This window comes from Chaetodon auriga, chromosome 6, assembly GCF_051107435.1.
Source record: "Chaetodon auriga isolate fChaAug3 chromosome 6, fChaAug3.hap1, whole genome shotgun sequence".
Classification (NCBI taxonomy): Eukaryota; Metazoa; Chordata; class Actinopteri; order Chaetodontiformes; family Chaetodontidae; genus Chaetodon; species Chaetodon auriga.
The window spans coordinates 4569475-4594209 of record NC_135079.1 but is presented as its reverse complement, the minus strand read 5'-3'; the positions used below and the strand labels follow the sequence as shown (position 1 = coordinate 4594209).

At 45.3% G+C, this 24735-nt stretch overlaps 1 protein-coding gene across 11 annotated transcripts in view; it reads left to right on the top strand.

The window, feature by feature from the left end:
* Positions 1 to 24735, top strand: part of LOC143321869 (pleckstrin homology domain-containing family A member 7-like) — a 120053-nt gene that overhangs the window by 71554 nt on the left and 23764 nt on the right. For 10 of the 11 annotated variants that reach the window (XM_076732573.1, XM_076732572.1, XM_076732568.1 and 7 more), the window contains 4 exons: positions 6591 to 6708; positions 13325 to 13429; positions 15429 to 15501; positions 18595 to 18695. In XM_076732573.1, coding sequence (XP_076588688.1) covers positions 6591 to 6708; positions 13325 to 13429; positions 15429 to 15501; positions 18595 to 18695 — 397 coding nt within the window. Of the gene's footprint in view, positions 1 to 6590; positions 6709 to 13324; positions 13430 to 15428; positions 15502 to 18594; positions 18696 to 22626; positions 22683 to 24735 lie in introns of those variants that run through there. The other variant, XM_076732574.1, reaches the window with a different exon arrangement.

The following is a 24735-nucleotide window of genomic DNA, read 5'->3' as shown; positions in this document are numbered from 1 at the left end:
GATTGCCAGATTGGGCTCCATCCCCACATCACTTCCTTTCATTGGTCGAAATCCATCCTTCAGTGAAGTGTTATTAAAAGTACTCCAGTGATTAAGCGTTGCACTTCAGTGAAGTTGGGGGACTCCCAAGAGACAGATTAATAAGACACATCAGAACTGAAGCGGCAGAAGCTGAGATATCGTGACATTTGGTCTGCAGTACATGCCGAACTGGGATGTGAAGGTGGTGTTATGAAGATGCTAATGAGATGCATTATGGGAATCATAGGATCTGGCGTTTTGATGCTCGACCAGCAACAGACTAAAAGTCAGGATGTCTCTGCTTCTGCTGCTTTGAATTTGACAATTTCCTCATTGATCTGTCGACTCTGACGGGGGGTTGCAATGCATTGTCTTCATGTTGTGCAGCGCAGGCAGCTCATAGGCGTCGTTCACTCGTAATTACTGATGTGCATCCCTTCTTCATTCTGATCTGCCGGTGATGCATCTGAAGTGTCTTATTCCACACTGCTGCTGCACGTCTGAACCTTGCAGATGCTGTAGATTTCCAATCAGAATAATCAGTGACACCCCATGCCTAAAACATGCTGCTACGTGTCATAAGGAGTCGATAGAAACAGTGCAATCATCATGCAATCAGCTTAAATTGGACTTCACTGGTGTGGTTGTACTAATAGCCCAAAGGTCAGAATCGCTGCAGTGTAATGGGTTATTTGATAGTTTGAATAATAAGACCTATTGGGAAAATCTTGGCAGGGAAATGAAGCGAATAAAGCTTTTTCCCCCTCAGCTACTGCAATCTGCCGGCCCTTGAGCAAAGCACTTAAATCAAAGCTGCTCCGCTGGAGCTGCTTAGTAGTAGCCAACAGTATGTGGAGGCTCCCAGAGTGCCGGTGTATGATTTAAAGCTCACTGCATGTTGTCTCAATGAACTGATAAGACATTACATGATACTCTTATGTGAAGGGTTGACTGACAGCGCGAACATACAAAGAATAACATTTAAAAGAGTGCGCCAAAATAAAGAAAAAGGAAAAAACATGCATCAGCTGACAGGAAGAGACACTGTGAAACACGCAGGGATGACTTTGAGAGGTCTGAATGCTAAGAGGTCACACTCCTACAGCATTCCTCTCATTGGTGTTGGCAGCGTGCCCATTTAATCCTAATAGGGCTGCCAAAGCTCACAGAAAGTGATGTCCCGTGCAGTTTTAAAGTCACAGACACACACCGTTAATCAGACAGCCGAACTGTTGTGCTGCAGTTTGTACACAGTACACTAATGTACAGAAATCAGGGGTGATCTGCTTCCTCTTTCATAGTAAAAGCACTCTGTGGACATTGACGTGTTCACCGTCTCCTTTCATGTTGTCTCCCCACAGTTACTCCTTCTCCTCATCTTTCCCCTGTTTTCTACTGCGAAGACCATAAAACGTAATAAATGAAAAGAATTAGATTTTGTCGTTCTCTTTCTTCCCTCTCTCACTGAGTTTCCTCTGTTTTCCTCTCAGCGTCTCTCCTGTTTCTTCTCCCTCTCAGACCCTTTGTGTTTCATTGTCTCTTACTTCTGTGTTTACTGCAGAGGAGTACACAGATTACCGCCGCTGACCTCGTCCTCTTCAGGAGTTTGAAGTAAATAAGTGGGTTGTGTTTCCTTGGACCTCCAGGAGCTTTGTCAAATATGGATTCATTCTCAGAAAAGGGAGGTCATACCTTTCTCCTGCCCTCCGGAGCGAGAGCCAGCCTGCACTCTAAGGCCAAATTGCATCCTGCAGGACTGAGTCTCAGGAGCTCCGTCCTGATCTGTGTTTTTTTTTTTTTCCTTTAGTGGAGTAAGTGGAGCTCCTATAGAAAGTCAGATTACCAGACTCCCAGTAGAATCTGAGGATTGAGTGTTGTGTACTCGTCTGCAGGGAACGTAATGGTCTAATTTGTCAGGTTTTTGAATATTTCTGTGAAGAAATCAAAGCCTCTGTCTTCTACGTCATCTCGCTTTCCAGCTCCGTCTCTCTTCCCTCTCTCCGCTGATTTCTTCTCTTTCAACAAGGTCACAAGCACTCTTGTCGTTCTCCTGCTCCGCGCTCGCTTTTACCTTTCAACAACCTCTTTGCACCGGCAAAGCAAAAAGCTGGAGGAGATGACAAAATCCCCCAAAAGTCACGCAAAAAGAAAGATGTTTGGATCCAGGAGTTCTGCAGGAGCCTGTCCACGTGTTGGCTGTGGAGAGCGTAGAGCGTAACCAACATTAGCTCTCAGATCAAAGAACAATGACTTCCCCTGATTCCAATCATTTTATTTAAAAACACTTCTATTTAAAATCTCTCCAGCGAATATGTTCTTTCTGACTTTGATGAAAATGCATCTAATTTACATTTTTGTGCTTCCTGACCTTTCAAAAGTTTGCATGAAATTCTCTTGACAGCCGAATGAAAACAGAGCTAATGTCTCTCTCTCTGTCTCTCTCTCTCAGCCCACCCACACCACAGTCGAGAGATTTGCATCATGCCTCTGTAGATAGAAGTCGGTAATGTACTGAAACTGCTGGCTGGGTTGGTGTGTTCCAGTGCAGCCTGTAATATTGAGGCCTGAGATGAGAGTGCATTCAGGTGGTTGATTTGTATGAGAGAGAGAGAAATATGGAGAGGATGGCATCGACAGAAAAACAAAATCCTCTCCGACAACAGAAAAAGTGCGACAAAGGTGGAGTAAGAAAAAGTGAAAGGAGGCCAATATTTTTGATTTACTCCAGAAACATTTATAAAGAACTGATTTTGCTCATAAATTGTTCACAAAAGAGCAGTTTGCAGTTGCAGAGAAGCCTCCAAGACACACACGTGCGAACTAAAAATGTATGGATTTATTGGAAAAAGACAGGAGTGTGTGTCAGAGAGAAATGTAGCACTTGGTAATTAGGTTGGATTCTTGGATGGAAGAATGTGTTACACTGCCAGTGGTTTCCCTTCTGAAACTAATCAGACAGATTTACACACACACTCCGCCTGGTGTCAGCCCGTCGACAATAAAACATCCAGCGTGGAACGACTCATCTGTCGCGGCGCGGCGAGACGGCGGCAATAACCGCGCTGTCATCATGCAAAGAGAGCGTAGCCAGCAAGCAGGCGGGCAAGTTTTGGTGGATTTGTTTGTGTAGTTTTTCCATTTTTGAAGCCTGCACTACAAAAAGTCAAGCTTGTAGATGGAGCATTCAGATGTCACTGGCGGTGGAGTGGCACCAGCGCGGCATGTTCTCTGTCATTGTTTAGTTTTTTTTGAGATCCTCGTCCACAAAGTTGTTGCCACTCTTCCAGGGCGACTCACTAAAAAAGCAAAATAAAAACGAAGAGCAGTTTAAAATCCCCACAGTATTAATCAGAAAAGCAGCGCAAAGGCCAGAACATACAAAGACAAACTTCACACAAGCACAGACAATAAAAAATGCATGTTAGAAGAAGGACACGCTGTCGAGTGAAGTCCCAGAGAACGATGCAGGAGCTGAAGCACAGCACAGCTTTTCAGAAACTTTTTTAAGGAAAGATCAGTTGTGTTTATCTCATGTTGGTGTCTGAGGCAGAAGAAGCTGCACTGGGATGGTTTGTGGAACCAGGGCTGCGTTAGTATATGAGGTAATGATGCACGGCCTCTTCGAGTGAAGCTGCACCATCAATGAAGAGAAATTTAAGAGGCCGCCGCTCTCAGATCTGTTGGTGCAGTTGGTGCAGACTCGACGGATGCCAGATAACTGAAGTCATTAATTCTATTTGCTGAACAGATGATGACAACTGTGAAAACTGTGAATTCTGTCTGCAAGTTCCAAAATGTGTCAGCCTGTCGGAGCGATTTTGTCCTTCAGCCTTGACAGACACATCGTCAGCGCTGTGGAACAAACACTCTCTCCTCAACGAACAACACTGGAAAAGAAATGCAGACTCATCAGCAGAGCGTGGCTGCACTCATGAGAGGCGTAAATGAAATTTCATTTGATATTGTCGATACGTGGACGCGTCTTTGTGTTATATTGACAAATGGACACTTTGTCCAGTGGTCTGCCATCTCGGTCTGTGTGTGACTGAAGCTCTTTGGCAGATGAATGGTGACAGGTTGAAGCCCTTCCCAGTGTTTACCCGACAGTATAAACAGTACAAATACCCAAACAAATGGCCGTTTAATCCAGTTCTCAGAAACCAGTTTAAGAAGTATTTCACCACTACAAAGGTGGTCTTTGCATGATACAGTGGAAAACAATTTCAAGCAATGGCGGCCTGGTCACAAACGTTCTCGTATTACACCTAAAGAGTAAAATATCGGTCTGAAAACATTTGAGGTGGTCAAATATTTAATGCATTGACAGAATCTTGGTTCATGTTTGATCAGCGCTGCGTGTTAGCGTGTGTGCTAGCTTGTACTGTAGCACGAGCAGCAGGCGTATAGCCAGCAGACGTGAAGGGAAGATTAACTTGCGTGCTGCCCACGTTGTTGTGATATAAAGCTGGTTGAAAATCAGTTCCCTTTAACACACAACTGCTCACATTTTTGATTGGTAACCCAACTTCTAACAAGAACTTCGTATTCTTGAATGTGCTTTTATACAACGTAGCACAAAAAATGGAATTGCTAATTTCTAAAGCCCCCAAAACCTGTAAAATACTGTTTTATTAGGTAACACCAACATCACCGTTCAGTTGTTTAAGCTCTAGAGCTGTGGTGAAGGTAATGATGATGATTGATAATGAACTGAAAGACGCTCATGCTGTTGGAAACCGATAACTCGCAGCCGTCTGAAACGCTGTGCCTTTCTAAAAAATGAATAAGAACACGATCTCCAGCGAGAGCTGCAGCTCCTTTTGTGAAAATTGTGTTGAAACAAAGCGTCACAAGCAGTGGAAAAGACTTCAGATGAGACGATCTGTTAATATTTTATCGGAGCAGGTTAGCAAATCTGTTTGAGGTGTCGGATTTCACCGTGAGGCGTTCAAATAAATCAATGTGCTTTTGGAAAGCGCCTGTAGAGAAGCATTAAAACACCCTGAACTGAAAGATTTCAAACCCGAGCTCAGACCTGTGTTTAGCACCACATGTTGGATTTAAAAGCAGCTTCTTCAGTTCTTTTCTTCTTCTTCTTCCTCTTCCTCTTCTTCTTCTTCTTCTTCTTCAAAGTAGATCATGATTCATTAAGCCATTGTGCTTTGATGCTACTGATCCTTGAATAGTCTGAGTGGAGAGACCCAGAGCTGCACAGGTCTGTAGATGTGTCTATTCAGTCTGGACTCAAGCTGTTTTATTGTTGCCAGCTGAAGGTTCAGTTAATCACTCAACCTTATGCACACCGTGTTACAAGCCACATAAATTACACACTGAATATTACTACTTTCAGGTGACGGCTAAGTAAGAAAAACACAGTGTTTGACGTATTTCAGCCTTATTGATGGCTAAATGGGTCGAAAATGTTACGCAACCCTTTTGGCTCATGAAATCTTTTGGTGAACTGTTGGATAACCTTAAATTACACGGCATTCAGACAAAAGGCTCCTACGAACTAGATACTGAAAATCTGACACTTGGGCGTTTTCACCCAGCAACAGCAGCATGCGGATGATCGCACCTGCATCGCTGGATTCAGAGTAATCGAATCTGAAAATTCACCAGCTGCTGACATGGTTTCACCAGCCGAGTGGAAACGTATGGACGAGGCAGACCTCGACTCGGCAGCTGCTGTCAGCGAGGCTGTCCGAAATTTGAGGTTATCACAGCTAATCTCCTTAAAAATGTGGAATTCTTGGACATCCTGTTGACCCAGCGTTCTCCTGCAGTGTCCCTCGTTTGAGTCCAGACTCAAACCTCCCTCCGTGTGTCCGTTTTTCCGTCTCTCAAGGCATAAAAAGCCTAATGCCATAACAACGCTTCCATTTCCCATCATAAGTTACAACACAGATTACATCCAACATAAAGACTGACAAACAATTTTTTACCACTTGCTCATTTTATTTGACAGTGACGTGATGCGTTCAGGCTCACATTTGTGACTGTATTGTCTGCTTTACACTGGGATTAAGGACTGCTGCTTGCTTGTCTTCCTGAAGTGCACAGTTAAATAAGGCCATCTGCTGCTGTGTGCACTTTTATTTTTCTGCTGTGAACCTGGTTTCTAAGTCTATTTATCAGCTTCCTGTTGTGAAGCGGTCATGTAAGGTAATAGGTCTGCGCTAACCTGAGGCTACAAAAGGAAAATAGATCTGACACACACACACACACACACACACACACACACAGAGTCTTTATTCACTGCCCTCTGAGGTGTGTGAGGTGGGAGAGGGAGAAAATTTAGGACATCCTGTCTTCAGGTCATTCAGCTGCCTCCGTGTCAGATGTTAGCTGTCAAACACACACACACATACACACACACACACACACACACACACACACACACACTGTCCTTGTCCTCTAGAACATCAGGAAACCTTCTTTGTCTTCTAAATAAGCCATCTGCCCTTAAAGTAAAATTGTGACTGGAGAAGAAGGATGTGTGTTAACACCATCTGATTTGGTGTGTTAACCCCGTCTCTGTGTGTGTGTGTGTGTGTGTGTGTCCACAGGCCGCAGGGTCCTCGCATGATGTCCAAGCAAGCGGGTGAGCAGCTCTCCAGCACCACCGTCAGCGAGGCCTCCACTGCCATCACCTCGTCTACTGTCGACACCACCTCTGCCTCCAAGGTTAGCCTGCGTGTCTCCGTCTGAGGCTCAGCTGTGTGGCTGAGTCTCACTGTGGCATCCTGAGGACAGCCGTGTTCAAAAGGATGTGTCTCTGTGTTTGACTGCCACAGTGTTTGTGCATTTCGATCATTTGCGTTAAATCGGTGTCGTCACAGTGATCTGTAGTGCTGTACCCGGTTTACTTTCAAAGCGCTGCATCCATTTTGCATAAATAACCTGGTATTTTTTTCCTCACAAATCAATATTTCAATAAGTTCCCATTTGATTTAAAGACAAACTGTGAGTTTTGCTCACTCGTTTCCTGTCTATACTTGAAGTTTTTACAAATTCCACAGTAGAAGCGTCATTTTTAATGAAATCTAATCATAAAACAGTATTCTATTAGAGCTGCACCTTTCAATCATCGCCTTCAGTGGCTCTAACCAATGATGAGAATAACAGACTCAGTTAGCATTCAAGTATAAATACAGTTTGAGGTTGATCTGGCTGATTTTGGTGCACTGCTTCTGCATCGTTCAGCCGTATCTCATGTCACACTGTCACATAGTTCTTGCTGTCTAGTAAAATATTTGCAAGAGCAGAACAAGTTTAAATACGTCAGCCTGCAAGGTTGCATCCAAATCTGTCTCGAGAGTTATGTAAGATGAAAAGCTGTTGAACGGCAGGTAAAGGTTTTAGTGATGCTGAAGGTCAAACAACTTGCATCTTGGTTTAAAAAGACAGAGAGAGCAGAGGACAGAGAGGCAAAATGGACTCTGACTCCTCATCAGCTGTCAAAAGTCACAGAATTCCTGTGGTTTTTTATTTATTTTTTAGCCTTTTCACTCCTTTACGTTTGTCCCCTGCGGCCGTTCTGAAAACCTCCGTAACCCCGAGCTCTGTCTGTGATGGATTAGCTTCCTCCTCCTGCTCTCTTCCTTCAGGAAATATCCCTGTTTCTGTGAGAAGAAAGACACACAGTGCAAACTGAAAGTCAGGGGCCGACAGTCTGCTAACATTAATTGTTTTGATGGGAGTCAAGTCAGCATCAGCCTTTCTTATGAGGAAGAGTGTGAGATCTTCAGACTCCACAAGAGCCACTGTGGACTGTGGGAAATCATACCTGAGGTGTTTGTGCTCCAGCTTTTCCTCCTCTTCCTTGTTGTTTTCCATGTTCAGATGAGATCTGCAGCGTATGAATAAAGTGGTAACAGCAGCAGGTTTTAGTAGTAACAGGACTCGAGCCCTTGCTCTTATTCGTGGCCACGTACTGACTGGCTTAGCAGCCGTTTTTAGCTGACTCATGCCAGGTGTGGATGGTGCACCGTGATGGATGAAGAGTTTAGAGGTCTTCTGTGGTTGACCGAGATCCGTGACAGACCCGCAGGAATGAAAGCGTGAGATCAGACAGGATTCAGGGCCAGATAAGCACTACAGATGTGATTGAATTAAAATTGACTCCTACCTGTCCGTCTTGCAGGAGGGCCACGGAACAGCAGTTTCTCCATGAAAGGCTGGATTGCTTTTTAGGCTTTTCATTAACAAACTCAATATCTCTTTTCAGGCAATTAACAACTGACAACTTGTCACTGCAGCATCAAGCAGCTTCTACACTCCGTCTGGATTAGTACTCCTGCTGACTGAAATGCAACAACCATTCCATGAAATTAATTTTACCCAGAGGATGAATCCTGGTGACTTCGGTAATCCTCCTGTAGCCCCTGTAGCGCCGCCATCAGGTTGACTGACTCTCAGTAACTGTTGGATGGATTGTTGTGAATCCTGGTTCAGACATTCCCTCCTCGGGGTTGTACTCACTTTAGGAATCTTTTTTTCCCATTAACCTTAGCAAATGCTAACATGCTAACAGGCAAATGGTGGTGAACATGGTAAGACTTACCCACGTCCCTGTGACGTCGCGACATGCGTTTTTGTTCCGCCAAACCCAACCGAGAACGTTTTTGGGTTCAGGTTTCGGTTTATTCCTGTCTGCTCCTTCCCTTCCCTCTTTTTCTCTGACCTTTTTGGTCAGTTTTTGGTTACACTCGCAGCGCACATTACATTTACATCACTGCTCACACACAATCTAGAACACAATCCACACACACTCCAAAGACGTGATGAGTAACGATAAAAGAAAACACGCTCACGTTCGTTTTTTCTCCTTTCCCCTTGTCTTGTTGTCCTTCAAGCTGTCATTGGCTCAGGCAACCTGCTGTTGCAAAATTATGGAGTTGGTTGAAGCTCTTCGGTATAACCAACGCTGATGAATTCCACTTTGGGCTTCCAAATGAAGATCTCATGTAGGTTACATTCTTTGAGACCTGGTGCAGGAACTGGAGAACCTCTCTTTCTCTCTTGTTTATTCGTTTTTCTTGCCTCACTCTGTCATCTCACCCCCTCGCACACATGCCCATACGCAGCTCCACACTGGCGTGAAATCTCATCCTGCCCTATCAACAGGTGCCGCGGGACTAAGATTGAACATGTGTCATCGGGCGCGGTACGGAGATGACAGGGCATCAATCACGACGGCTCGTCGCCATTTCCACGCCCCGCGGTTTCCTGGCCCGCAGCCCTCCCAGGTGCTCTGGCTCATCACCCCTGCCATCGAACCGCAGGAAAATAGCGCAGAAGCCTCATTCTGACAAGAAAAACTCCCAACAAAAGAGCGTTGTCTCAGTGGAAAGATGAGTCACTCGTGTCCCCCTTGCAGAACGCATCGCCATCAAGAAATGAATCCACATTTTGAATAAGTCACATCCATTCCGCTTCTGACAAAACATCAGAGGCAGCGACGAGACAGATTTCTCCCACGAGTTAAGTGCCACAATCTCCTTTGAGCGCTTGTGTTCTCTGTCGCTGGATGAATATTTAGCGATGCTGTGTTCGTAACCAGGCTGCACAACTTCTTTGGGATTTGTCAAAGTCGTCAGTGTCATTTAGGAGTTCCTGTCGTTTCTCACTTTGCAGCTATGAATTTATGCAGCTTCATGTGCCTCATCAGTTCCCCGCCTCGGTGTTTCAAACTAGCTCTCTCTGCTCTTTAAAGGTCCAGCGTGGAAGATTTGGGCGCATCAATTGGCAGAAATGGAATATTCCATTCGTGAGTGTACGATCACTTGGAAATGGGAATTGCTGCGTTTTTGTTTGCTTAAAATTTTTCATATCTACAGAGGGAGCTTGTCCTCTTTCACAGAGTCTGCTGCCATATTTCTACGGTAGCCCAGAATGGACAAATCAAACACCGACTCTAGAGAGCACCTTTTGTGTTTTTAGCAGCCACCGTCGGCGAGGGCGAGTTGGTTGCGACGTGCACCCTCGCTGCTGGGTGCCACTAAATCCTCCACGCTGGTCCTTTAACTTCAAGTCCCACCCTAAACATAAAAACCACAACAAATGATTTTCCTGTGTTTGATTGGACAGTTAAAGGACGGTTCGTCACTTAAGGTCTCTGACGAGCATTAGCTCCTCTGTCTGCTGATGCAGTGATGTACTTCATTTAGGTGATTTTTCATGATGTTTTCAGACACTTAGAATGACGATGTGAACCTGTCGGTGAACGTACATTGACGGGGCGCAAAAAGCCCGGAGGCGTTACATTGCTGCCCATTTTGTGGCTGCAGCACTCTCTCAGTACTGGACCAGTTATTGTCCCCATTAGCCACTCAGACACAAAAACATGGGAAAATAAGTCCATAAAGACAGACAGTACTCCACCTGAGTTTCTTTCATTTGTCCAGGACTTTGAAATCTACAAGGACGTGTGGACCAGCACTCAAACTCTGTCCTGACCTCAACCTTGAAATTCTTGAATTAGGTTGTTTTTTTAAGATAAAGTAGTGGCATAGCAGCAGAGCTGATGTGAGTCTTTCTCTCAATGTTTTCAGCGTGTTTTCTGTATTATTTTTGTTTTCATTTGATTGCTGATTTTCTGGAAATGCATTTTGAAGTTTGGATGGAAGTTTGGCTATCTGTGAATCACCTGTTTGATACTCAGTTTACAGCAGTGTAAAACAGAGAAAAGCTGTAAATCCTCTCATTGGAGAACGCTGGGTGTTTTTGCTTGATAAATGATTTCAGCTCTGTCATTCGTCCAATCGATCAGTTGGCTAATTGTCTCGGCGCTGAAAGTAACCCAGATTGGATCTTGGGAGCTGTCATGTTCACCTCCACTTAGCTGCTGTTAACCACTGATCAGATCCACTTGAACAGATTGGGATTAGATGTCTAGTGTACGTACACCTGGAGCAGATTTCTAAAGGGAGGGGAAAGCACCACTCTTGTTTAATTACCTCACCCTTCCAGATAATTCCTGTCTGGCGAGGGATTTGAGCTGACAACCTCCAGGTCTCAGACTGGGCTCTCTAGGCTTTTAGGTTGTCTGATCGTGTGCCATTAATGTAACAAATAGCCGCACCCTGACTCACTCACCTACAAGACAGAGTGCTACTTGCAGCAGGGACCACAGCCTTTTCCACAGAATTACCCTCGGCCTAAAAATAGACCGCCGCATCGCACGCACACACGCACGCACCTATCTGCAGACACACACAGGCGGGCGCAGACAAACATATTAAACATGCACGGACATACGCACAGCGTACATTTACAGATAAGGGACTCCAGCGTGGCAGCGTTGGAGCCGCTCCATGTCTTTGCATCATGCTTTGGCAACCAGCCTCCCTTTAATTAGCGAGCGTGTTTGCTGTTTTCCAGCTGCGGATGCCTCCCAGTGCTGCTGCCAGTCCGTATACACACCCATGCAGCCGTCACACCAAATCTTTTATTATCATAAGTGTGTGTCGAGGGTGTGGGTGTCTGTGTGCGCCAGGGGGAGCAATCTTGCGTCTAAGGTTTCAGAATAGAGGATAGTGTAATGAGATTTCATGAATATGTGTGCAGTGTATAAGTATGTTTGCTGGCGTATACTGCAGGCGTGCACACACAAACAAAATAAGAGTGCAGGAATGTCATGGTTTGCAGAGAGAGAGACAACCAGCAGCCGTGCAGGTCTTTAATGAGTGTGATGAAAGATGAATTGGTGTCAGTGCCTAACATGTTGAGCACAGACAGAGTTACATCTTAACGGGCTGCAACAGTAGTTAAACACTGCTAACAGACCTCAGATGGGTAAGTCATTGCTCTCAGATGGTCCTTTACAGTGTAATTTAATCTTTTTTGTCTTTTCAGTTAACCCATAAAAATAATAAGCAGATTAACAAAAATGCTTCGTTCAGATCTAGTGGCTGCCCTGGAGGATTGGGCAGGGATCCGGTCGTTACTAGCACAGAATAAAATATATATTTTTTTTACAGGTCCGTTTTCGTTGTACCATCTGCGGCAGCTGAAAAACGGTCAAATTCAACAATTTTCCACAGAGATGTAGTTGGAGTCCGTCTGCGTGCACATATCTGTCCAAGCTGTTGTTCAGAACTTTTCAATTAGACTGTAAATGAAGGACTGTCACTTCAACTCAAAGCCAGCGGCCGGCTGGGGCCTTTCTGTGTGAAGCCTGCATGGTTTTCCTTTTGCTTCGGGCCACAGAAATTAAATCAGGTATAGGCATGACAGGGGATGTCACACCAGTAATATGAAAAGTAATATTTTTCCACCTCACTTGAAGATATGTTTCTTTACCCTTCTGTCACGTTCTTGTGTCAAAGTCTGAGTGGAGCCACCAAACCAGGTTAATCCAGCCCTGCTCTCACGCAGTGTGTGCGGCCACAGGCTCGGCTGTGACCCTGCACAACATAAGCATGCATTTATTCCAGGACTGGTGTTCTGATGTCGTCTGAAATGCTGGCATATACAGTTTAATAAAGCCTCTAATATCGTTGAAAGCCGAGCATAAACATTGCAGTGGCAGGAAAATAACAGGTGAATCTGGAGGGCTGCTTAAAATCCAGCGTTTTACAGAAACTTTCACGTGTGCTGGCCATTTTGGGTGACGACTGTTTCTTTGACAACCCTTGATTTTATTTGATGAAGTAAAAGTCATCCTATCAGCAGTGCTGAACTTTCAACGTGAACACTTAGATGCGTCCACGCGGCCCTCGGTCTGTCGCCGCTGACCTAGAAACAATTTGGAGTTATTGGCTGCCTCTCTTTGATGGGGCCTGTTCAGGTCCGCTGTCCAGACTTTCCAGCAGGTGTTTCTCTGGCGGTCTGAGAGCTGACCTGCAGGTCACGAGCCCACTTTCCTGACCTCGCACCTGATGGGCTGGCCTGATAGGCTTTGTCAACGTCTGACAAATGCCATGGCAGCCGTGGCTGACACGTAACGGAGGTCCAGTGGAAAATTGGCTCAAATAATGGCTGTAATTATGTAACAACTGGGGCAGAAACAGAGAGGTACCTGGAGAAAAGATAATGGTGGTGATGGCTAAAGTCCCTTCAGTAATGCTGTAAGTAAGAGTGCATGGTCGGTTGAGGCTGACTCACTTTTGGTCGCAGACTTTTCAGCCTCAAACGGGCAAATGTTTGCTTCGCTATTCAACAAGCTGACATTATAAAACATGCTGATTGTCTCAGTCACCTGTACGGACGTGATCCGTGCTCTTTTGATGCAGTGAAACTGTTGACATTGTTTGTAACGCCCTTAAAAACCTGGTGCACTTGTCTGTGTGTGTTTCAGGGCTCCCGGTCCAGTGGCAAGGTGCACAGCTTTGGGAAGAGAGAGCAGGCCATTAAAAGGAATCCCAACGTCCCCGTGGTGGTGCGAGGATGGCTGTACAAACAGGTCAGGGCACACACACACTGAAACACTGAAGCCAAACAAGCCAAAGCTATGCATAGCAGCAGCTTTTTTAACCAAAGATTTCACTCTTTCAGCAGGATAATCCACTCATCATTACAGCTTTCCAGGGAGTCCTGGAACATACACGAAAAACAAACAGTCAAATTAATTTTCACGGTCAGATTATGATCATCTCTCATGTATATCGTCCCAATAAGTCAAATTGTTCTGGAAAATGTCAGAAAATAGTGAAAAATGCCTGTCACATCTTCAAATGTCTTGTTTCGTCTGACCAGCAGTCACAAACTGAATGATCAAAAACAGAGAAATCCTCACATTTCACACGCTGGAAGCAGAAAATGGTTTAAAAGGTTAGCTGATAAATGAAACAGTTGCAGATTAAACTTTTGTTTATGAACACCTTTATTGAAATACTCTCTTATTTAGAGTATTGTCAGTTTATTAGCTCGTCTATTCAGATAGTTGATGTCATGTAAGCCAACAAAGCCGACACACTGAATTAGTCCCACATTATGTGGATGCGTTGATCTGAATACAAACACAGCACATGACGGACAGACGGCTGGGCCTGTTCCACAGGGATGAGTTCCAGCTCCAGCCTGCATGCTCCTGTAACATTTCCTCCAGTGGCCTACTTTACTTTTCCTTTATTTATTTTTATTTTTTTTTTGCTTTGGCAATATAGAGCACCTGCTGTTGATCACGGGCTATTACTGGAGACTCTATTTGTGTTTGAAGTTATACTTAAAATATCTGTAGTTGGCATCGTCCCACTGGAAAACACTTGGCCTCAGTACAAGACAAACACTGAGTGATGTTACTGCAAAGCAATTATGCTTTAATGACCACACACAGAGGCGCACACAGATACACACAGGCACAGGCAGGAATGCACACGCGGCCGAACGCACAGCCGCAGACGCTCATACGCACGTACAGTCTATTACTGCAGTGCAATTACATTTTAATTACAAAGAGCCTTAAAATGCTGGAAGGGACGCACACATTTTCAGCCACATTATGACAAACAGCTACACACAGATACACACGCGCTGACTGCTTTTACGTGCACGCTGTTATTCCACTGTTGTTCTCAGTGTGACAGCATGCAGAGTTTGATACGGGTCCTGCAAACATATTCCGGTTGGATTTTCCACGGCCTTATTACAAATCAAGCCTTTTCAGATTAAGACCTGTGGATTATGCAGATGTTATTCAGGTTTAGGACGCGTTTACAGCACATCTCAGTTTGGGTTTTCACCTGTTCACAGTCAGCTGTGTGCATTGCCGAGCCGAGCCTTTGCAAGGCTGGAGAAGAGATGCATGAAAGAAAAGCACACATTTCCAGTTGGAGGGAGAAACACTTTGAAACGTAATGAAAGGCCTGGATATCAACAGGTTTTTGGATATTGCTCAAATACGGTGGCACAGAGTGTGCAGGGCTGCATATAATCTGCTGTTAGAGGAATATTCGTTCTCATTGGCCATGCAAACAGCTTGGTAGGAACATTTGGGGTTTTTTTTCGGACTGAGGGCAAAACCCAGAATACTCTGTCCATGTAAAGGTAGCGATCACAGGGTTTCATGGGTGTATCTTCGGGAGAAGAAGCGTATATCAGTGTTTGAGGTGACTTCATCCCTGCTGTATCTCCTCTCCTCTTTAAATGGCACCATTTTCAGGCAGAGAACATAAAAGACGGAGCGGGCCGTAAAGCAGTCGTGGCAGGCCCAGCGAGCCGGCGAACGAGGACAAATGATCGCTGCCCTCCTCTTCCTCCTCCCTGCTCCCTCTCTTAATCTCCGCTCATGTCCGCCTCACTTTGGCTTTCATTACTTCTGTTTCTTCTGTAGCCTGTCCCTCGCCGCCCTGTTCTACCTCTAACTCTTCCTTCATCTTTCTCGTAGCCCCCCCTTCCTTTTTCCTCCGGTCCGTCTCGTTATTCACCCCTTCATTACTCTTTACCCCTCTGTCTCTCTGCAGGACAGTTCTGGGATGCGTCTCTGGAAGAGGAAGTGGTTCGTCCTGGCTGATTTCTGTCTGTTCTACTACAAAGGTGAGTCTCTGTGTAATGTCGACTGGACCTCGCACATGGACAAAATCTCCAAAATTCCCACTTACTACCTGTTCTCCCTCCTGCCTCTTTGTGTCGTCTGCTCTCCAACGATCATGCCGTCAGGAAAGGACAAAACAGCAGAAACACCTTATAACTAGTAGTACTATAGTACAATGCCAAGCAGTGACACCTCCGCTGCCTTTAAAATTACCGCCACGTTGAATCAACACCTCCAAGTAAAGCTCAACAAAACCTGAATGTTAGAAGCTTCACTTGTGAAGATCGGTTATTGTGCTGGGCTGCGTCGTGTTCTACAGGTGTCTCACTGGTGTTGTTTGGAAAATGAAGCACCTGTCTTGCTGCCATGAAGTGGAATTCACTCTGGAGGAAGCTTAGCGTTATTAGCACATATGTCAAACTTAGCTTAACTAGAGCGCAGATGTCCGCCAGGCTTACAGTCAAGATGGCGACGACGATAACAAAAATGGGGATTTGTTGATTTTGTGTCGTGCCCAACTTCAGTGGATCATAACACATCAGGTCTGAAATGAAGGTGCAGATGCTCCAGTTCAAGATTAGACCGAGTTTTTCTGTGGATATCAGTTTCTGAGCCACACAGAGGCTAAAATGTGGCTAAAAACTAGGTGAGGACGACAAAATCCAATGTCTTTAAATGTTTATGCATCTGTGGCAGTGTGGCATTTTCTTATTGGTGACATAAGGCATTGTGGGACATCAGAGACATCAGCAGCAGGTCAGGCCCCTGATGCCTTTACACACATCTGTAAATCAAGGACAATCATCTCAAACTGCACCTGCAGATGAAGACCGTGAGATGCTCTGCACACAGATCACACGCAGGTCTTTAGAATAAGGTTCTTTTCTCGGCTTTGAATCGAGGGAAATACACAGCAGCAGGGGGATACGTGTGTCTTTGAAGGAGGAAGTATGTACATGTACACTGCACAAAGGTCAGAAGTTTGAACTGGACTCTGGTGATTCGAGATCGAAGTGAACTGCAGCTGACAAAAGAGCCACTGATTCAATCTGGGCCGACATTAATCGGATCTCTCTCAGGGGGTTACATCTCAAACGCATGGAGAGATGTGGCCACACACACACACACACACAGAGCCACACATCTCCATCAGTCTCCGTCCTCTGGCTGTCTTTATCTGCCTCTCCACGCCTTTCTTTTTCATCTCCATATTCCTAAGCGAACCTTTGGGGACGCGCTCCTCTGCCTCCTCTGCCTCCTCGCCTCGACAGGAGGATGAAATCAATTCTCTGTCACTTCTTTTTCTCTCTCTTCTCCGTCAGTCTGTCAGTTCAAAGGTTTCTCCTCTCGACATGAAAACACTTGATCTGTCTCCAGCGCCGCTTATCCCCCGTCTTCATCTCTTGTTTTTACACCAACAGTCGAGCCTCCCTTTGTTTTAGTTGTGGTTTTTTTATTCCCGCCTTCACTTTTTTGATGGTTTCTGTCGGGGGTGCAGAGGTTGTTTCCTTGTTTTGTTTGTTTGCTTGTTTGTTTTTTCTTTGTTCTTCTGGAAATCTGGGAGTTGTAGCAGCCCGGTGTTACACTTAAGAGCGAATTAGCAACCGTCTCAGCTATTTCTGCTTTTCTGCATCAGACTTGATGGTAACCTGAGTTTCTTCAGGTTTTGAACTGATGCCAGAATGAGCCCTGTGAAATTAAAATGGGCTTTTTTCTAAACAAACGAAGTCTTATAAACAAAACACTTAATTAGATAACTGAGCAAATCTGCAGATTAGTTCAGAATGGAAATAACTGTTAGTTGCAGCCTTAAGTAAAATATGAAAAATCCAAATTAATGAACACATTTCTCAGACTTGCAGACTCAAACGTCGCTGCTCTCTCCCTCTTATTTCCTTTACAGCCTGTGTCAAGTGGACTCAGTTTTATTGATACGGCCCAAAATCACAAATTTGCCTAAAGGGGCGTTACAGCCTGTACAGCATACAGACCCCCCCCCCCCCCCCCCATCCTCAGACCTTCAAATGGAATAAGAAAGAAGGAAAATGGACAAAACCGAGTGACAAAATCCTTCCATTCTTGTGCTGTTTGGGCGTTATCTAACTCCCCTCGTCACGGTCTGGTCTGCTCAGTGTGTGTGTGTGTGTGTGTGTGTGTGTGTGTGTGTGTGTGTGTGTGTATGTGTGTGTGTGTGTGTGTGTGTGTGTCGGTGCGACAGGGCACAGCAGCAGATAAAAGGACCTCACCGTCTCGCCCACCATTTAAGGAATGTCTCCTCCAGAAGTCCTTGAATTATTTTTAACCCATTGCCCCTTTAATCCACAGTGCTGCCTTATCACCTCTCAGCCAAACAGCCACACACCCGCGCAGGTGCCGCACACACATACTTTCATATCATTACCACATTTTACATTGTGGTAATGGTTGCGCACACACACACACACACACACACACACACACACACACACATTCTAGCATGCTGTCACAATGTTCAGAGGAAAACAAATACTCTGATATTTATTTGTGGATGTGTGAGCTAATTAAGAAAGGCTTGGTGGCGCACATGTGTTTGTACTTTCTAGCTTTGTGAGGACCGTTTTGAGTGTTTTTGGAAAGCGGGGACATTTTTAGCCATCCTCACTTCTGCAGAGGGCTGTTTGAGGGTTGAGACTTAAGGTGAAGGGTTGAGGACTGCGTTATGTCATTGAGGGTCCTGACAGATATAGAAGGACGCGCGTGTGTGTCGACCGCGGTCTCAGCATGTGAACCGGATGGGGGGCGGACACAAAGGAATGGCGGCTGGCTGCCAGCTGGACCAGGCCAGCTTTAGCTCAGTGACACCGGGATACCAGAGTGGTCATTTACTGTTTGGCACAACACCGCGGTTTGAATGACGGCATCTGAGTGTGTGTGAGTGTGTGTGTGAGTGTTGTGATACTGATGGCAGGCAGTGATGAAATTAGTGGGTGATGAGTGATATTTATTCTCTCGGTCTTTCCTTTCCTGCATATCTCTCTCGCTCCTTTTCTCACCTTCCTCACCCTGATTATCTCCTCCCTCTCCCTCCCTCTCCCTCCCTCTCTCCCTCTCTCCAGACAGCAGAGAGGAGTCGGTCCTGGGCAGTATTCCTTTGCCCAGCTATGTCATTTCACCCGTGGGAGCTGAGGACCACATCAGCCGCAAGTATGCCTTCAAGGTACGCGTCTATTTGTTCTACATGCTGATTCAATCTTTGAGCTGCTTCCTCTGATATGATAGAGGTTTCCTGTTTTGATTTTTTTTTGGGTTTGGAGTATGTGTGTAGTCATCAGTATTTCTGGATAAAAACAAAGCAAAGCAAAGAAAAGGCAAACACAGCCGTGCAAACTTAGAATTCAAGCTATAATGGGAATAAAACTGTTTTCCGACTCAGCACGAAAGTTTCAGCTCAAACTAATTTGACTAAAAACACTTTCATCCAGTGTGATGACGTGATTGAGCCACTAACACGCTGACAGTGAAGTCGGTGCGGCGCTATTCTGCGCGCTTCAAAGGTTATTTGGTGCTTTAATTGAACGTGATCAATAACTTGAGGATGCTTTGAGTGTCAGTAATGACAGTACTTTGGGCGCACATGCTAAAAATGTTTGCCCCTCATGCTATTTGAAACACCAGGTGGTTTAAATCGTTAATAACGGAGATGTTCATGAGCTTTGTCGAACGCTCGTTTCTGAGAGCCTGTTATAACGTGGCCTCACAGTAATGACGACATGTCTTCATGCCGGGTTCAGACCACACGATATCAGTCTGAGAATAGCCCGACCCGACAGACGGAGGTCATTGGAAACGAAAGCGGGTGCTGGGCGTGACAATCGATCGCTTCATCCCGTGTTTAAAAGAAATCACTTCAATTCATGACATGCAGAGCTGTAAACACGGCGAACCAAAGACGAATGAAACACTTTTCTTTTTTTTTTCAATACTTTCCCAAACACAGGACAGCTGGTATCATTCACACAGCTTCGGCACCATTGTTTGTTTATACTGTAACACCTCCTTCCTGATGACATCACGTACATCGTGAAAGACTGCCAACTATGATTGGCTGGAGACCAGCGTATAGTCTGTCATGTTTCCCGGTCAAATCACAGTAAGACTCTATGGCTGTATAATCGCCTGATCTGAAGCAGGGACAGTGTCAACAGACTCAAATATCATGTAGTCTGAATCTGGCATCGGGTGAAGTGAAAACAATCATTTAAGCTTTTGGATTCCTTCTAGTTCAGTTGTTTTTAAATCACTGTATTTAAACAGTCGCCTGATTTGTACACCGTTTTTGGCAAAACTATGGAAAAATCTAGCATGATCTCTGAAGTCTCTCCTGCAAAGGCAAGAGATCAATATCTTCCTACATCAGAGCCCTGCTGACTCACACACCCAGCCACCACTCAGCTTTGTGCAGCACTCACCACCTGTTGTGATGTCTATTACCACCGAATGTCTGTCAGCACCTTTATTGAGACCGACAAGCTCCTCTGGAATGGAATGAAGCTCCTCCGTTCCCTGAGGCGCGAGGCTTTTTAAGTCGAGCCGTACATGTGTGAAGTTCAGAGGCAGACATACTTGTACAGCGCACTCAATCATGTGTTTGCCCACATGTGGCTTCCACTTTATGCAGAGACTAAAAATGGTGTAGACCCCACAGACGCAGCCATTTGCTCTGTGAGCCATTAAATTTTAACGTGGCTTGTTACGTGAAGTTATGTTTGTTTGGTTGTTAAAGAAAAAGCTCTGGGACCAAAAGCTCAGAGGTTTGATTACAGCTGTCTCTGATCACCCACCAGCTCATTGCTCAAAGGTCTTTGTTTAGTGCCTGAGCATTAAAACATGTAACCATTTCACTAATATTCAGTTTAATAACCGTAAACTGGACAAGTCGGGGGGTCTGCCAATGGAGCACAAAATGGCAGCTGGATTGAATCCTGATCATTGATCCCGTAGATGCACTGATGGAGATGATTTGAGCTTTTCCTCTGTGGGCCTCTACAGTAGATCAGACCAGCTACAGATTCCATTATTATCAGTGGTGGAAGAAGTCTGCTAACATTGAGGAACTCAAAGGATCCATGTGTGCTCCAAGCTGGAGCTACAACAAGATCAGGCTGCAAATAAGGCGGCTGATAAAGCGACAAACCAGGCAATAATCTCTCTGAAACTGCAGCATCATCGGCATTTCAAACAGTGGGATAAAGCTAATGCACTGGACGCCATGATCCAGAAAGAAGGGAGGAATCAAGGGGATCAAAAGCTGTTGAGTTCGGCATGCAGGGGTCTAAGGACCAGACTAAGAAGAGCTACCAAAGAGGAAGAACTGTGGATATTAGATTCTCATTCCTACTGCGGACTGATGGAGGACCCCGGCTGCACCTCTGTGGAACCAAAGGGACTCTAGCACACATACTGACAGGATGCAAAGCAGCTCTAATTCAAGGCCGGTATAGATAACACCACGAGATTGTCTTGTGGGTATTAGCTGAAACATTGGAGCAGGAGAGGCAGATAAAGTGGTCAGTGAGCTAAGAGGTAATTAGACCTGTCTCCTCTATTCAGAAGGGAACCAAGCCAGACACGTCCCACAGATCTGAACCCACCACACTGCAGACAGCAGGGTCTTTCCAGATGTGGTTCACACCTCTGTCCATCCAGACATTGTGCTGTGAAGAAGATAAACCTGGTGGAACTTAGTGTGCCATGGGAAGAGGTTTGTCAGAGACGGATGAGAGGACATCTTTGAGATGTCAACCTGTAGTGCAGGACTGCACTGACACAGGACGGCAGGCATGGCGTGGTCCCCGTTGAGGTCGGCTGCTGTGGCGTCCCTGCAGCTTCTGCTCGGCGACCTGGATGAGAGATGCAACTTGGCGAAAGGGGACGAAGGCAGAGAGAGCCTCTTGCAGGATGTGGAATTGGCGAGAGGACAGAAGCTGAAAGGAGCAGATGGACAGCGAATTGGCCGCCGCCGCCGACCCGCCAACTGGAGGATTGAGGCTTGAAACGCTCTATGAAAGTTGTGCACCGTCTGAGGACATCTGCTCCTCATTACTGTTACCTCATTGATAACCACAGAGAGCACCAGTTCGTGTCTTCTCCAATCACAGCGGACATGAGAAAGACATGGTTAGAACCTGGACGGCAGACTATGAAGCTTCCCAGTTATGATATAAGTCAGAATTTTGCAGATCATCCTTTTCAGTTTCTGGTCAATGTGAAGAGAAAAATCATGTTTTCTTAATATAACTGCATGGCGAAGTCTTCAGGTCTTATACAAGAGCAGCCTTGAAAAAAGAGTACATGTATATAATGAATTAATGGTGGAATTTGCCACTGACACTAGAGCTGAGACATTTCAAGTTCAGTTTGCACAAGGAAAGAAAAAATATATTTGATCAAGCTTTCATAAAGCTATAAATAAATAGGTTTGATAAAAGTCACAGAGCTTCTTCCCAGTTGAATGTGGTTAATGTGTGAAACGTGTGATTTTGAGACATCTTAAGCCTGGAAATGACAGGTTTAAGAGTCACACAGCTCAAGCTAACTATCATAAGCTAACAAAGATGAACAATATTGTACTCTCATCGTGGTCAGGAGGCCATGCAGGAAGCTGTGAGTGTCTTTTTAAAAGCAGCTAAAAATCTCTTTTTTTGACCTCCACTGCTTTGACTTCTCACCTTGCTGCAGTCATGTAGACGTGTGCTCCAGGGGGTCGTCAGTCCATCATAAAAAGTAGAGAAATAACCTGAAACTGAGCTGGACTGGAACCCACGTTCTACCACAGGAGAGGAGCCCATCCTGCCTGAGCGATAGCAGCCCTGCAGCAGTGAAACCCCCCCAGTCTGCTAATCAAAACAGGTTAAAACAAATGAAATGAATTTACTGAACCCAGCTCCGCCCGAGCGAGCCTGATGGGGTGGGTATCACATGACGGTGTTTGAGTGTGTGAATGCTGCACCGAATCGACCAATACACACCACGACCCCACAAATTAAACCTTCAAGCTTCGACAAGCACCCACCCTCCACCCCCCCTTCCCCCTTTTCACCGAATCCTCTTCCCTCTCTTGTTCCAATTGGTTGGCTGCCCGAGTGGGACTTCCCTCCCTCCCTGAGTGTGTCGCGTCGTCCAGTGACAGTCCTCCCATAAATAGGTACTCTACCCTCTCCTGTGCCGGATGTAAACGTGATATTTCCTTGTTGTCTGCCGTCGGTGTGGTTTCTCTGGGTCCAAACATGACAGAATATACAGCAGCCGTGTATATTCCTCTGTTGGTTTTTGATGCATGTTTTGAGAATAACATGTCCTTGTGGCTGACGTGGTCGTGTTGTTTTTTTTTTTCTTTCAGTGCTTTCTGTCTTATTTAACTCCCCCTCTGTTCCTTTTCTCCCCTCCCTCTCTCACCCCATCATCGTTATCTCGATATGAATCTTTGTATTTGGCTTATCTGGTGTGGGGCTTATCGTTCATCTATGTGCTGCTCTGGCTGCCTCCTCCATCTGTCACATCTACTGTACCAGCATGCAGTTTTCTGATGGTGTGGAGAAAAACTTCACTTTATCTGGAGCTCACGTCACCTCACACTGCTGCTCCACAAGTGAAAAATAATGTTTAAAAACTGCAGGAGATCCTTCATTTTAGAAGCAGGCTATGCAACCCCACAGTCGCTCAAATGGTGATTTGTCCAAAGCAGCTGCTGCTTAAGTGAACTTTGAAGTAGAGAAACCTGTTTCTGGGATACTCTAACAGGATTTCTTTTTTTTTTTTTAACAAACAGAAACACTGAACGTTTTCTCAAAGCAGGTATGATTTAAAACCGAGACGCTGCAGTCTCCATGTGGATGTTTTTTCAGTGTAAATTCAATTTCTACAGTTGCAAATTTAGGAGAATGTACCTTATCAGGAGCTTTGTGCTGCTCTGGCTGCTGAGGCTTATCTTTACGAGCACAATGACTCTTTAAATAGCGCCTGGACAAAGAGAGTGTGTGTGTGTGTGTGTGTGTGTGTGTGTGTGTGTGTGTGTGTGTGTGTGTGTGTGTGTGTGTGGGGCGACACTGTTGTAAGCTGTTGCGAGGAGTGAGTGATATTTTTTAGTTTGTGGAGAAATAGAGGCTGAAGGGGAGAGAACACAGAAATGGAAGGAAGCGATTAGGGCTGGAAAAGAAAAGGCGAATAAAGAGAGGAAGCGATAGGTGGAGAGGAAGGAAGCCATGAGGGCTAGTGGCAGTGAATTAGAGGCCAGAGGGACATGGTGAGGGGGACTTTTCAGATTTTCCTATTATTCGTCATTAAACAATGCAGCGGAGAAAACAAATAATCAGGAACACCCTTAAAACTGCCACCAACTCCCACACGGACACAAACCGCAGAGAGGAAAAGAGGCTCAGCTGTGTGTGGATTCAGTGTGTAGGTGTGTCGGTCACGCACCCGCAGCTCAATGACCCACTCAGCATTCAGGCTAAAGAGAGGCTGAGCCTCCTAATGTTATTTTAGACCGCTGGTGCTGTGTGCTGTATTTTGTCACTGGTATGTGTGTGTGTGTGTGTGTGTGTGTGTGTGTGTGTGTGTGTGTTCTGATGTACAAACCTGATTGCAAAAAAGTTGGGACGCTGTGTAAAACAAATAAAACAGAATGTGACTGCTGCTAGTCCTTTTTGACATGTACTCAACTGAAAACAGTGCAAAGACAATATTTTTCGTAAATATCTGCTTATCGTGAATCTGATGCAGCAACACGTTTCACAGACTGGGAAAGATGTGGAACGCTCCAAAAACACCTGTTTGGAACATTCCACAGGTAAACAGGCTCATTGGAAACAGGTGAGAGGATCATGATTGGGGATGAAAGGGGCATCCTGGAAAGGCTCAGCCGATCACAGCGAGGATGGAGCGAGGTTCACCACTTTGTGAACACATGACTGGATGAAGAAGATGAACACATGAGCTCAGGAAGACTTCGGAAAACTGCTGTCGACAAACTCAGGTTGTTTGCAAATGATCGATTCTCTTTTTATTTCCGTTTTGCAGAGTCCCAACTTCTTTGGAATTGAGTTTGTAAGAAAATAGGAAAATCAAAGGTTTGAATTCAGTCTGTTCAACGTCTCACAGCACAAACGTGTCTGTGTCTTTATGCTGTGAGTGTGTTTTCACTGCACATGCATGCCAGTATCTCCACACGTGCCCAAACATCTGACTAGCAGCGCAGC